The 13,074-nt window shown below is 36.3% G+C and overlaps 1 protein-coding gene across 1 annotated transcript in view; it reads right to left on the bottom strand.

Annotated features, from left to right (window-relative positions):
* Positions 1-10,342, bottom strand: part of ryr2b (ryanodine receptor 2b (cardiac)) — a 52,947-nt gene extending 42,605 nt beyond the window's left edge. The window contains exons 1-28 of the mRNA XM_016460524.1: positions 10,298-10,342; positions 8,622-8,738; positions 8,367-8,507; positions 8,230-8,304; positions 8,067-8,145; positions 7,819-7,931; positions 7,607-7,724; positions 7,109-7,205; positions 6,960-7,034; positions 6,702-6,858; positions 6,365-6,532; positions 5,703-5,824; positions 5,365-5,548; positions 5,127-5,262; positions 4,955-5,050; positions 4,729-4,847; positions 4,084-4,217; positions 3,677-3,918; positions 3,106-3,298; positions 2,678-2,897; positions 2,440-2,544; positions 2,260-2,363; positions 2,096-2,179; positions 1,827-1,986; positions 1,524-1,671; positions 813-1,021; positions 484-658; positions 139-347 (exon numbers count right to left, since the gene is read on the bottom strand). Coding sequence (XP_016316010.1) covers positions 139-347; positions 484-658; positions 813-1,021; positions 1,524-1,671; positions 1,827-1,986; positions 2,096-2,179; positions 2,260-2,363; positions 2,440-2,544; positions 2,678-2,897; positions 3,106-3,298; positions 3,677-3,918; positions 4,084-4,217; positions 4,729-4,847; positions 4,955-5,050; positions 5,127-5,262; positions 5,365-5,548; positions 5,703-5,824; positions 6,365-6,532; positions 6,702-6,858; positions 6,960-7,034; positions 7,109-7,205; positions 7,607-7,724; positions 7,819-7,931; positions 8,067-8,145; positions 8,230-8,304; positions 8,367-8,507; positions 8,622-8,738; positions 10,298-10,342 — 3,825 coding nt within the window. The remainder of the gene's footprint in view (positions 1-138; positions 348-483; positions 659-812; positions 1,022-1,523; positions 1,672-1,826; positions 1,987-2,095; positions 2,180-2,259; positions 2,364-2,439; positions 2,545-2,677; positions 2,898-3,105; positions 3,299-3,676; positions 3,919-4,083; positions 4,218-4,728; positions 4,848-4,954; positions 5,051-5,126; positions 5,263-5,364; positions 5,549-5,702; positions 5,825-6,364; positions 6,533-6,701; positions 6,859-6,959; positions 7,035-7,108; positions 7,206-7,606; positions 7,725-7,818; positions 7,932-8,066; positions 8,146-8,229; positions 8,305-8,366; positions 8,508-8,621; positions 8,739-10,297) is intronic.
* Positions 10,343-13,074: the final 2,732 nt, after the last annotated feature.

The following is a 13,074-nucleotide window of genomic DNA, read 5'->3' as shown; positions in this document are numbered from 1 at the left end:
AATAAAATTAAATTAAATTAAATTAAATTAAATTAAATTAAATTAAATTAAATTAAATTCAAACAAGCATTCGGTTTATCTGCAAAAATATTATTTATCTACAAATGTATCACCCACACTTGATGTAAATTAACTAACCTGTATGTTAGGATGGTCATTGGATATAGAAATGAACAAAGGCTCTCTCCAGCTCATCCATAGTGGTATCTCTTTGCTCATGTTCAAACCAAAGGGCTGGTATCCCTCTTGTAGGCCACAAACACTGAAGTATTTTAGTGAGTCAACCTGACGACCCAAATTTAAACAACCCACCTGGTTGATCCCTATGCTACAGACAGGCAGAAAACCTAGAATTCATCAGAGAGAAAACAGTGAGAAATGTATGTTACACAAAGCAGAAAAGTACACCTTTATATATATCTTTTAAATATATTTGATAAATTTGTGTCAAAACAGAATGGAAAATGATCAAAGAGAACTCACCGTCAGATTTATTGAAGTCTTTTACAGCCACTTCAGAACCACGACTGTTTAGCAGTAGCTCTCCATTAAGAGTAACCATCATAGTGCATGTAGTCAGGTCCAACAAACAGCCAATTACATCCCCCCTCTTCCAGCTGCCACCCAATCGCTCTGCCCCACCATGCCACCACTGTCCCTAAAGCATGACATGCAACAAAAAAAAAAGATATATAATCTGTCATCTTTTTTATTTTATGATCCTTAACTGTTCCTAAAGGCAACTCAGAGTCAAAACATGGTTATGATCTCAGTACAATTTGCTTTGACATAATAAATTATTACTGAAATACCTTAGAACCATCAAACACGAAGGCCTGATTGTCTGACCCAAGATCCACGTCGGGTTTACACCCAGGTCGTGCCCAGCCCACTCTCATCTCTCCATCAGTTATGGCCTCAAACTCAAAGTACCATTTTCCATCATGCACTGCGAAGAGCTGCTCCAGACGGAAAATCCGAAATCTCTCTGCAGTCACAGACTTAATATTGCTGCTTGAAGCTATGGGAGGGAAAAACACAACAGTGTTCAGGTTTGATTAACATACACTACCATCAAAAGTTTGGGGTTGGTAAGGTTTTTTAATGTTTTTAAAATAAGTCACTTCTGCTCACCTTGCATTTATTTGATCAAAAATACATTAAAAACATTAACACTGTCAAATATTTTTACAATTTAGAGTGGCTGCATTCTATTTCAAGATTTTTTAAATGTAAATTATTCCTTAATTTTGAGCAGCTATTCCAGTCTTCAGGGTCACATAATCCTTCAGAAATAATTTTAATATGCTGATTTGGTTCTCAAGAAACATTTCTTACTTTTTTGTTATAATGTAAAAGTCCTTACTGTCACTTACCAATTTAATGTTTCCTTGCTGAATAAAAGTATACATTTTTATGTTCTAAAAGTAAACTTTGTTAGTAAGTTTGAAATTTAACCAACTGCCCAAATGGTAATTCTCCAGACTATACTTCATAACTCTATAAAATGATAATGCTCCCACCATGTTCTTGCTCCAGCGGTTCCACAGTATATCCAAAACCAAGAAGGGTACCCAGTGCGTCCTTCATGGCATCTCTACCAGCCTGTTTGGTCTTCTCGTCCAACAGGGAAAATGGCACTAGTTGAGTACTTCTCTTATACATTACATCCTAAAACATAGAAATATACATTGAGAAACAATTTCCTCATGGTAATATTGATGGTCTCAAGTAGACAAATTTGGCATTTCAGTGACAGTGATTCAGTGCCAAAGAATTCCCACGATTTATATCATTTGTTTTCATACAAATACTTTAATTTCCACCTGCTGTGGTCCACAGCTCCAGCCCTGCCTGATACGCTCTCTGGCCCAGATGTTGTGTTCATTCTCAGCCAGTTTGTCCACCAGCTCTTCCTGTGCAGCTGTTAGCACGACACGGGACTGATCCACCGGGGCTGGTTTATATCCATTCCATAACTCATACCTGGACAGATGATGTAATCAGGATTCATTTAACATGCAACAATTCACTGTTACATTCATGCAGACTGTAAAAGTCAGATGTCTTAGTGAGGAACTTTATTCTGATATACTTATTTGAAAGGCGGACATATTTCACATTCTCCTCGGCATGTTCATCAGAGAGTCCAATATGGACACCAAAAGCCAGAAGAGTCCTTCCACAACACAAAAAGAAGCATGATTAATAATAAAGAGCTAATTAATACTTTATTAGGCACAATAATCAATGGAATACCTGAGGATATCCTCAGATGACTGGAGGTTATGAATTCGCTCCTGATCTGGAAGTTTGGAAAACTCAACTAGACACAAGTGTATTTTTCTGCTCTCATCTTTAACCTAGGAGAACAGATGTATTTTCAATATACATCAGAATGAGATGGAGCTACTTAAAAGATGTTACTCAGATACTTACAGGTCCGTAGGTCCACCCCTGCTCTATTTTGTCAATAAGCCAGAGTTCATGGAGGTTTTCTGCTAATATTTCTCTGATCTGCTCCAGCTGTGGAGGATATTCAACCTGACAAGATGCAGAGTTGAGCGCAAGGGTGTCAGACACTCATACAAGTTGATGCAAGACCGATTGTAGCTTGAAATAAATGTACTGGTGCTAAATTTAAAATAATCAGAGCGTACTTAAAATTGAATAGTACCTCACTGGAATCCACTGGAATGGGGATAAAGGTCACTGGGCTTATAGGTACCACAGGGCCTAAGAGGTCACGCTGGCTTTCGGTGTGATTTCGTGTGAGTTTGTGAAACAGTCCCAGCTTGCAGCGGGTTTTTGGGAGGAGAGCTTCAGCACATGGAGAGAAACCAGCTGGAGGAAGAAACCTAAACTCCCCCTGTCGACCTCCAAACAGCACACGCACCCTAATGAAAAAAAAACAAAAGAGTGCACTATTTAAGTTGTTTTAGGATGTACAGGTCATAATTTTGACTTGGGGAGGTTAATTTAAAATAAAATGAAGTAGAATTGGGGTAGAATAGACCACATTTTTCATTGTGTGATGAATCATGACCAAACAAACCTACAAGTAACACAACATGCAAAATCAAAATCCATTCAAAGGTAACTCACTGCACTCCAGCTGAGAAGCTGACGACTGGAAACAGCAGCCCATCCACACTGAAGTCCTCCAGCATGCCTTGAACTGGCTGTCCATTGACCCGGAAAGAGATGCAGATTGCACTAAGGTCAAGACAGCAACTAATGACATCATCCTCCCTTAGCAAGTGCTGATTGGGTGAGGTGACCCTCTGACCTACACCTCCTAGGAAAGAATAAACAATAGTGTTTGGAGTTCACATTTATTTGATAAAAATACAGTAAAAACAGCAACATTGTGAAATATTATTACAATTATAATGACTGTTTTCTATTGTAATATATTGTAAAATTTTATTAATTCCTGTGATGGCAAAGCTGAATTTTTAGCAACCATTTCTGGAGTCTTAAGTGTCACATGATCCTTCAGAAGTCATACTTTTATGCTGATTTGGTGTTCAAGAAATATTTTTCATTATAATCAATGTTGAAAACAGTTCAAATGAACGTTTATTTTTGAGCAATTTAACACATTCTTGCTGGATATCTTTAAAAAAAATTCAAACATTTGAACTGTAGTGCATGTGCTTAGTCTCCATATCACCTGTCCAGAGCTGGAGTCCATCAAAGCCGTAAGAGCAGAGGTCATCTCCTACACCGTTTGACCCCCAGCTGTGACCCCCTGTGGTGGAGGGACGGTACCCTTCAGTGCTGGCCCAACCGACTCGCAGATGAGTAGGCTCTGCTGTCACAAAAGGCTCTGCCTTCTCAACTACAACCTCATAATACCACTTCTTGTATTGGGCACAGTCATCTTTTGCACACAGAAAGATGTTTGGACGCACACTAAACAGAAAAAAAAAAATTTCAAATGTTCTATAGGATTTTTTAACATTTATACTCATAGCTGGTCAATTTCTATATTATAACAGACTAAAAAAATATTTTTAGATGCGCAAATTATTACCTCGAAATGTGCCCTTCACTATTATTTTACAAATAACAAATCACCTGAAAACTTGGTTAACCAGTCTTGTTTGTAGCAGCAGGTCTCTTTCTGGCAGCAGTGTGTCACAAATCAAATGCTGATTAGAGCGGACGGCCATGCCATGACACACACAGAGTGAACACAACACATCCAAGGTCTGCAGATGTGATAGATAAATAAATAAATACACATAAATATACTAACGATCAAAAGTTTGGGTTCAGAATTGTAAAAATATAGTAATACTATTAATCAGCAACGACACATTAAATAATTAGAAGTGACAGTAAAGGCATTTAAAATGTGACAAAATATTTATATTTCAAATAAATGCATTCTTATGTACTTTCTGTTCATCCAAAAATCCTAAATAGAAAAAGAAAATGATTGGTTTACACAAAAAATATTAAGCAGCACAACTGTTTTCAACACCATAATAATAAGAATGTTTCTTGAGAACCAAAACATCATATTAGAATGATTTTGAAGAATCATGTGACACTGAAGACTGAAGTAATGGCTGTCACAGGAATAAATTACATTTAAAAAATATATTATATATTACAGGTGTGTAACATTTACAGTTATTTTAAATTATAATATTATTTCACACTGTTTTCCTGTATTTTTGATCAAATAAATGCAGACCCCGGTACTGTAAATGTTACCTTATGGTTCCTTCCATGTTTGTCCAGAAGTGAGATTATAGATTTTATGTGACTTTCCTTAATAACGTTCAAAGCTTCAGGACTTTCTACTAAAACACAGTGTAACACTTCCAATATTCCTAAAAAAGTAACAAATGAGAAGGTGAGGCATTAAAACAATGTCTAGACTCTAAAATCAGCTTATTCTAGTCACAATACAAGCTAAACAATTTTGCAAAATATCTACCAGAGGAAGCCTCCAGCCTCTCCAGTCTGCTGACCAGCCAGTCCAAGGAACCAGAAAAGTGGGCACAGTTATTCCGATTACCCCTGATAAGGGCAGCTGCAGGGGAAACAGAAAATTTGTTAATAAAAGCTAAACCTGAATTATAAATCTTGAAACATGAGTCATCCTATACCTAGTAGCTCATAAAAAGAGTTCAAGATAATTTCCCAAGACTCTCCTGCCTCTTTCCAAGCAGCCTCTGCAAAATGAGTGGCACTGTTGTACACATGCAAGTGATCGATGCAGTCCAGCACCAGAGTGATTATACCCTGTGAAAAGCACAATGAAGCAGAATAAAAAAAGTAAACAGTTCAGATATTATTGCAGTGTGTAGCAAGATATATGAGTTTCTCATTCGCCGCAGGTATTACCTCATCTTGGAAAAGATTTTGTCTTTTTTTCAGTGCTCTAATATCTCCCTGTCTGACCTCATGATCCTGCCCCATTTCAGGATATTGAAAATAACCAAGCAAATCCTGGAGGGTCAGATGGACCATCTCAATTGGAAGATCCAAATTCGTGATGTTTTCCTTTTGGCTGACATCATCTAATCCCCTTTAGAAGTGAAGAAAAATCATTACGAAACATAAATGTGCTTCTTTGAACACATTTTGGCCTTTTAAAACCATTTGCATATCTAACTGCTCAAGCAAAGCTGATAAGCACATATTATTTCATCTGCTACCACTCTACTATTTTCTATATTTACCTAATGAATTTTGAGAAGAGAAGGGCGGAGCTTCGAATTAAACAAGCAGCTTCTGACTCCTCCCTCTGAGAGCGAGAGAGGGTGATTCCATCATCCATGTGACCTTCTGCTTGCAAAACAGCCTATGAGAGAGAACCACTTCCCTTTAATTATTTGAACCAAAATTCATATCAGACGGAACCAATACAAAGGAAGGTGCTTTGGCTTATTAACTTGGATTATTAACTTGCAGTTCCTGAGTTCACTGGAACTGTCTAATGTCCACTACCTTTCAAATATTTTGGGGTCAGTAAGATTTTTATTATTATTATTTCTTTTTTAATTAATTCATTCATTTATTCAGAAAGGGTGCATTAAATTGATCAAAAGTGACAGTAAATACATTTATAAATTAAGTCATTTTAAAACTGATTACAAAAGAACATTATTTTAAAAAAAGCTGTTCTTATGAACTTTCTATTCATCAAAGAATCCTGAAAAAATTGTTTTACCATTTCCACAAACAAATTAAGCATCACAATGTTTTCAACATTGATAATGCCATAAGAAATGTTTCTTGAGCATCAAATGAGCATATTAGAATGATTTCTGATGCTCTGTATTGTAAGTGTTCTTATCTAGTATGATATTAGACCTTATTTTATTTATTTACACAAGTTTACCTGTCTCTGTGGCACACTTTCCTTCTGTCTCTTGGAGTCAGTGGTCTGATATGTGAGCCAAAGCCCTGTGTCAAAGTGCTGAATGAAGCAGAGAGAGTCTCCATATTTGATCTCAGGTGCACCCATGCAATCTCTCCTCTTAAAGTGTGAGCTCTCCTGGCTCTCTTCCTATAAAAATACAGAAAGAATAACGTTTGCATTAATCATAATTAAAATTGATTATCCCACCACACTTTAAGAGAAAGTGTAGACAGGAAAATTATGATGCAGACTATACAATATAACCAAAAATGTGGTTTATCTGGCTATGTTGTGTTTATAGCTGATATTATCCAACCTTTGATGCACGGAGACAGAACGCAGTGCATTTAACATCAGCTCTTTCTCTCTCCACCAGCTGTAGTCCCCGATCCTGAGTCAGTCCCAGGTATAAGCCGGTGGAAAGGTGGCGAAGACGGAAAGGCTGACCCCAGTGTGTGTGGCTGCCACTCCACCTGCAAACAACCCTTCACTACTGTGATCTGACCAGTACAGAAGGAATAAATATATACTTTTGTCTAACCGTCATATACTAACTAACTGGAGGAATACCTACGCAACATGTAACGTTTCAAGCCTCCATAAAGATCGAGCATGAAGAGATACCGAGCCCCCCTCAAAATGTACAGATCTGAAGGAAAAGATGGAAAATGGTGAAATAGGATGTAATAAATGTAATTCAATCAGTTATTTGACCTGTCTGACCTGCGTTCCTCCCGTCTGTGTTCTGCTGCAGGAATGGTCAAACATTCATCTGTGTGTCCATGTAGCAGACGCACAGTATCCCCTCCTCTCACATGACCTACAGGTCAAAATCGAACAAATGAAAAACTGACACAAATTTTATACAAACCTCCAGCAAAAATATTACATTATAAAATATTACTAAAATAACTGTTTTTTATGATCTATTATAGATATTGTATTTACAATGCACCCATATATATAATGTATAGAAATATATGCACAAATGTACATTGTCTATATAAATTTCAAATATATATTTGTATCTAGAATTTTTTTGTTTGTCCATTTTGAAATATATCTAAAAACATATGGTCATATGGTTTTATCATATGGTCACAAAAACTGCATAATTTTTTAGCCAATGTATTTAGTCACAAAGCATGAAAATCAGTCAGTAAGATCTACAGGCACTAAACAAATGTTTAAATGATTGATAACGTGTGATTGGTCATCTACCCTGCGTCTCTGCAGTCTGAGTAGAAACAAGAGCCACACTCCACAATGTCTGCTGGAAAGCAGCATCCACCCGGCCAATGCCATTGTCATTACCTTCACGATTACTCCACGACACATGCTAGAAAGAGAGACAGGTTGTCACACTGCATAAAAATACCTGTATACAGATATATAAATAGATAACCAGGTAACAAACGAATGGATTTACTCACTAGGTATCTCTCAGAGGAAACACTAACTAAGATTAGATCATCACCCACTCTGACTTTCTCACCCTCGGACCTCTGTTTAGAGGCAGGGTGAACCGTCCACCAACACACCTCACCTAAAACCATACAAACAACAATCATGACACCAATAATATGGCAGCCCTAGTCTTTATCAAACATGTATTCATAGCAGAAGATTAAAACATTCACACGCATATTACACACTATACAGGGGGAGAATATGAACTTACCCTTTGTGTCCTCCTGCAAACCAACATCAAAAGCCAGCTTGTCAGAGGAGAGGCCTGATGTGGACAGACAGCAGAGATACTAAAACAAGACAGAAGAGGTTTAAAGTTAAAACATCATAGTCCCAGCATGGCAATAACATGGTAAATTCAAGACTGGTCTTGCCATGTCGCTGTAGACATGTCGAAAGAGAACCGCCTGGCCATAGAGCAGAGTACGACGCCCAGCTGCCTCACGTGACTGAAACGAAACCACTCTGTGATATTTTACAGTGTTCGGCACAAATGTTATCATTTGTTTACAACATGAATACGTACACCTTTGACTACATTACCCACCCCTGCATACTGATCTTCATGGTTGGCCAGCATCTCCTGCAGCGCTCGGACAGACAGACACTGGTCAAGCACAAACACACACACAGAAAGGTCTGCGGGAACATTCTGTAAGCAAGAGGAAAGGTTTTTCAGAAGTTTGATAATGCACATGGTAGACTGTTCTTACACACAGAATAGTAACTTGGTTTAAAAATGTTATTAAACAAATGCGCATCTCACCTTTGAGTTGGAGGTGGACTCAAGATAACACAGCCGGTCACCGAAACCTTCTGCAGCTAAACACAGTTTCTGCTGATGAGGGCCTGATGAGCAACACCTCAATACCAGCTCATCCCTCTGAAAAACACATTCTCATTACAGACCGCAGCTACAGCAAGTCTGAACTCATTACAACTGGGACCAGAAATAAGAATATGGACTACTATCAGATCTGATCAAAAAAACACATTATAAATTAAACTTAAGGTTTTTAATGGAAGAATGCTTATAATGACATATTATGGCACCCGTAGGAATTCCATAGCACCAAATGGAACAAATGGAAAATGAAGAGCTCTGTCACTGTATTATATTTTATATAAACTCTATATAATAGAATCTATACATAAATAGGGCTAAATAAATGTCAAATTGTAAAAAGGAAATTAGAAAAAAAATCAAGGCAATATGACACATTGAGATTTGATAATTGACCTTAGTAACACTACTTTGCTAATGTTCATTTGTTAAATGTAAAATATCATATTCAGCCAATAAATCACTGTCAAGGCTAAATAAACAAGTATTCAATAAAATGTAACATGGTGCAAAGGCATTACATTCAAAAGGTTTGTATAAAAGCACATACACCTCAAAACTGAACACGCAAACCTCAATGATAGCAACAATGAACAAAAAAAGTAAAATAATATTAAATTGTTTTGACTGTTGGTCTTCCATGTTTTAATGTAATTAATTCATTGACTAAATAATGTAATATTTTTTTATATATATTTGTGATTTGAAAAGCCCCATAAAGTGTAATTGCTTCTCTTACAGTGTGGACAATAGAAGTGCTTCTGTGTCATTAGTGCAGTGTAGCCTTATAAGGACTGAATACTTAGGACTGACTTATCAGTCAGTGAATAGAGAATTCCAACACCTCCAGCTTGTCATATGAGTTTCACTGACCAGTGGGTCTCACAGACACAACCACACATATTCAACCATTCATGTCATTTTTAAAGCCTAGCTTTAACACAACGTCAAACAATTAATGATTTCCAGCATGATACTGTTACAAACGCATGTGCTAAAATACATACAGTGAATCAGTGGAAGTGTGTACTGTATGTGTGTGAGAAAGAGAGAGCACAGTATCCCATTTATCTCTGTTTTAGAGATATGGAGCTGAGAGTGAATAGCTCACACATTCAACAGACTCTCCAGTTCCTCTGTTACTGATAACACAAAGTAAAAATAGACACCAGTGATATGGGTCATACGCTCTCAAATGTGAATTCAAACACTGTAAATACATATAAAACCACATATATAAACCCATAGATCCAACAATTAATGATACATACACAGTTACAGTATGAGCAATTTCTCAGTTTGAAATTACTAAATAACACTGTTAATGTCTGTGGTACAGATCTAAATTTCACGTATGCTGGACTGTGCATCCATATGCATGGCCAAAAATGTTTCACTTATATTTTTTTGCAACCCATCTGTTAGCATCTAATATTTATGTCCAAGAATCTCATTACATCAATCTAATAACAAATCTAATTGCAGTTTAATAATCAGCCCTTTTTTGTCTGAAGTTAATGCAGTTCAGCATAAAGAAATAGTCAAGATATCATTCATTGCATTCACATTTGTATTTTAATGCAGTCCATTTTACTTACAGTTCGCAGAAACTGTATTTCATCTTCCGCTTCTCCTATATCCATGTTCAGTGACTATGTTGCTGGACTTTGGATCTGGTCTTGTTGAGGGACCTGTGTGTAAGAACCAGAAGACTGAAGAGCTCCACTCACACAGCCGCAGGTGCTGAACTCATCCCAGAACAGAGAGACCACGATACCACCCATCATGAGATAATGCTGCTGAGATCTGATAACGGTAAAGTGGGAAAGAAAGGGCTTTTCCATATTTGGTAAGTTACAGTGGAAAAAGCAAGCAAGCAAGGAAAAAGAAAAGAAAAGCAGAAAAAAAAAAGAATTTACTTTCAATATATTATACAAGTAAAAACTACTAAAACTTGTATTTTATAAAAGTAAAACATGCTATATTATATAAAATACTCTATTATGCATACATATTTTAGGCCTACAGTATGTTAATTACACTTCAATAAAACATTAAATTAAAAAAGCAGAGACTTGGCCTTTTCATGAGGTTTATTTCATTTATGTCACTGTAAAACACACATGTGGCTTTCTTGTTTATAGAATTCAACAGCAGACATTCACAAATCACCATTTTTCATGGCGAGACACTGCAGGTGAATAGGGTAAAAAAATAACTAATAGTTATCGCCTTACTTACCCAGCTGATTGATTACGTTGATAATTGCAAACATTTTTTTTATTACAAGTTTTCTAAAATGTTAGGTTTAAATATGCAAATGAGACATTGTTTAATTAAATATGCACTAATTTGCATACATTTCTATAGAAAAATCTAAACACTGGATGATGTCAGTTTCAAAATTCTCATTTAATTGTTTTGACATATTAGAGTCTAAAGTTTTTACAGAGGGAATGTAGGGTATCTCATTTTTGTCACTCCATAATTCAGAAAATGCTTAGAATGGACAGAAAACACTATATTTTCACAATTTTGGGGGGAATAAAATGTTGTATATAATCAAGCAAATTATATATGAACAAATCCCTCTGTAAAAACCTTCAGGATATAGACAGGAATAAAAATGTAAAGTTTGGTGTGTGTAAGTGCTACTGAAGTGGAGATTTATGGCTCAGTGTAGGAGAAAAAACTCATTTTGAGAAAACGGCCTTTAAAAATATGTATTGCAATTTAAATCTATTGACACAAATAGGTAAAGTGCTATAAAATAAACACTTAACAGTGTCTTTTGGATGTTTTCTTTCCACTAGTCTGAAAAAAACACTTTATGAAAAACCAAAAAGCCCAAAATCTCAAACTTGACAGGTGCATGAAAAAACAGTGTTTTTGCCTGCAGTGTCTCCCCATAAAACTATTTTGATAGGTTAACAAATTGACCAAAAATCATTCAAATGCACTGTCATTGTACACTGAACTAGTGTGACTTTTTAATGAGAAATTTGTTGTATTCGTGAAAGCTTGATTGATATTCTGGGATTCAAATACTTTTTCACTCTTCACTGTGAATGGTTTGCATGCTGTGTTTAATACAGACAATGGTGTGTTAAGCAGGCGGTGTTTGTCTGTCGTTCCAAAGGGTTCACATACTTTTACCCACAACTGTAAATTTAGTATTATATCATAATAATTTCTGTTTTTTTGCTTTCTTTATGTGACAAGCCCTGTAGTAGTACATAGATTGATACTTCATGTAATCACCAAACTTAAGAAAATGTTCCAAGCATTCGCAATATTCAAAATGTCATGTACAACCAAATCAGCCAATGGTGCTCTTAATTATCTGACTCACTAGTGAGAATGACAAAGTCACCTCTTCCTACCTTATCTAAACTGTTACTGTATATGAAATTATGCACTGTTAGGTTTTTAGGTGATTATGTTGTGGAGAATTGAGTTGAGCTACTATTCATGTTGCTTTTTTAACCAGGGACACTACAGTACCAGAGGAAAAACAAGAAAAGCACAATGGTTAGGTGAATCTTTCTCATTTGGAGATAATTCAAATGTGCAAAATCTTACATACTGTGGGTTTAACACTACCACACAAAATAGATTTCATTCTGGAAAAGTGCGATTGGGAAAAGATCAGTGTAAAATGCAAAAAAAAACTATAATGTACTTAAAAGTACTGAATTCTGAATTTAGTGTAACTTAACTACTGATTTGGCTGTAATTCAAGTGACAAAGTCTTTGTAAATTTTCTCTATTATACATAGCCTACATGAAAGACAGTAAAATAGTGTCCCATGCCATGGATTCAACAATTCATGAGAAAGTGAATCTAAAATTCACAACTACTTTGGACTGTTACAGATCATTTTTTTATTAATTGCATTCTTTTCATTTCCAGACTGCATTACATGTGTATTGACTTAAACATTTCATATCAATCATCTAGCAACATACATCAACTGAGACTAAAAAACTGAAGTTGTGCTCATTTTGTTTATTTGCCATGTCTCAATTTCTTGAGGCTGATGAATAAAGAATTTACTTGGTTTACAAGTGTGATGGGATTGAAAAAGGTCAGAGCTGTTGAGAGAGTTAAAGGTCACTCTCTCCGTAGAGGGCCGTGGAGAAGGCAGTGTAGTCCAGGGCTCCAGGCAGGGCCCCGGGGCTGGTGTATGGGGGCATCCTGCTGATGCAGTGCTCTGCCTGGTCTGGAGGAAGCTCTCGCCTCAACTCATCTGCCAAAATATATGGCTGCAGAAGACACAATAAACAACAGATAAGGAATATGGAAAGAATTTTTCAGGCAAGACTTTTCTGAAGAAAATCGATAAAGTAAAGTTAAACAACACACACACACACA

Source organism: Sinocyclocheilus anshuiensis, unplaced genomic scaffold (assembly GCF_001515605.1).
Source record: "Sinocyclocheilus anshuiensis isolate Anshui unplaced genomic scaffold, SAMN03320099.WGS_v1.1 scaffold2047, whole genome shotgun sequence".
NCBI lineage: Eukaryota > Metazoa > Chordata > Actinopteri > Cypriniformes > Cyprinidae > Sinocyclocheilus > Sinocyclocheilus anshuiensis.
This window is presented reverse-complemented; position numbering and strand designations above follow the sequence as displayed.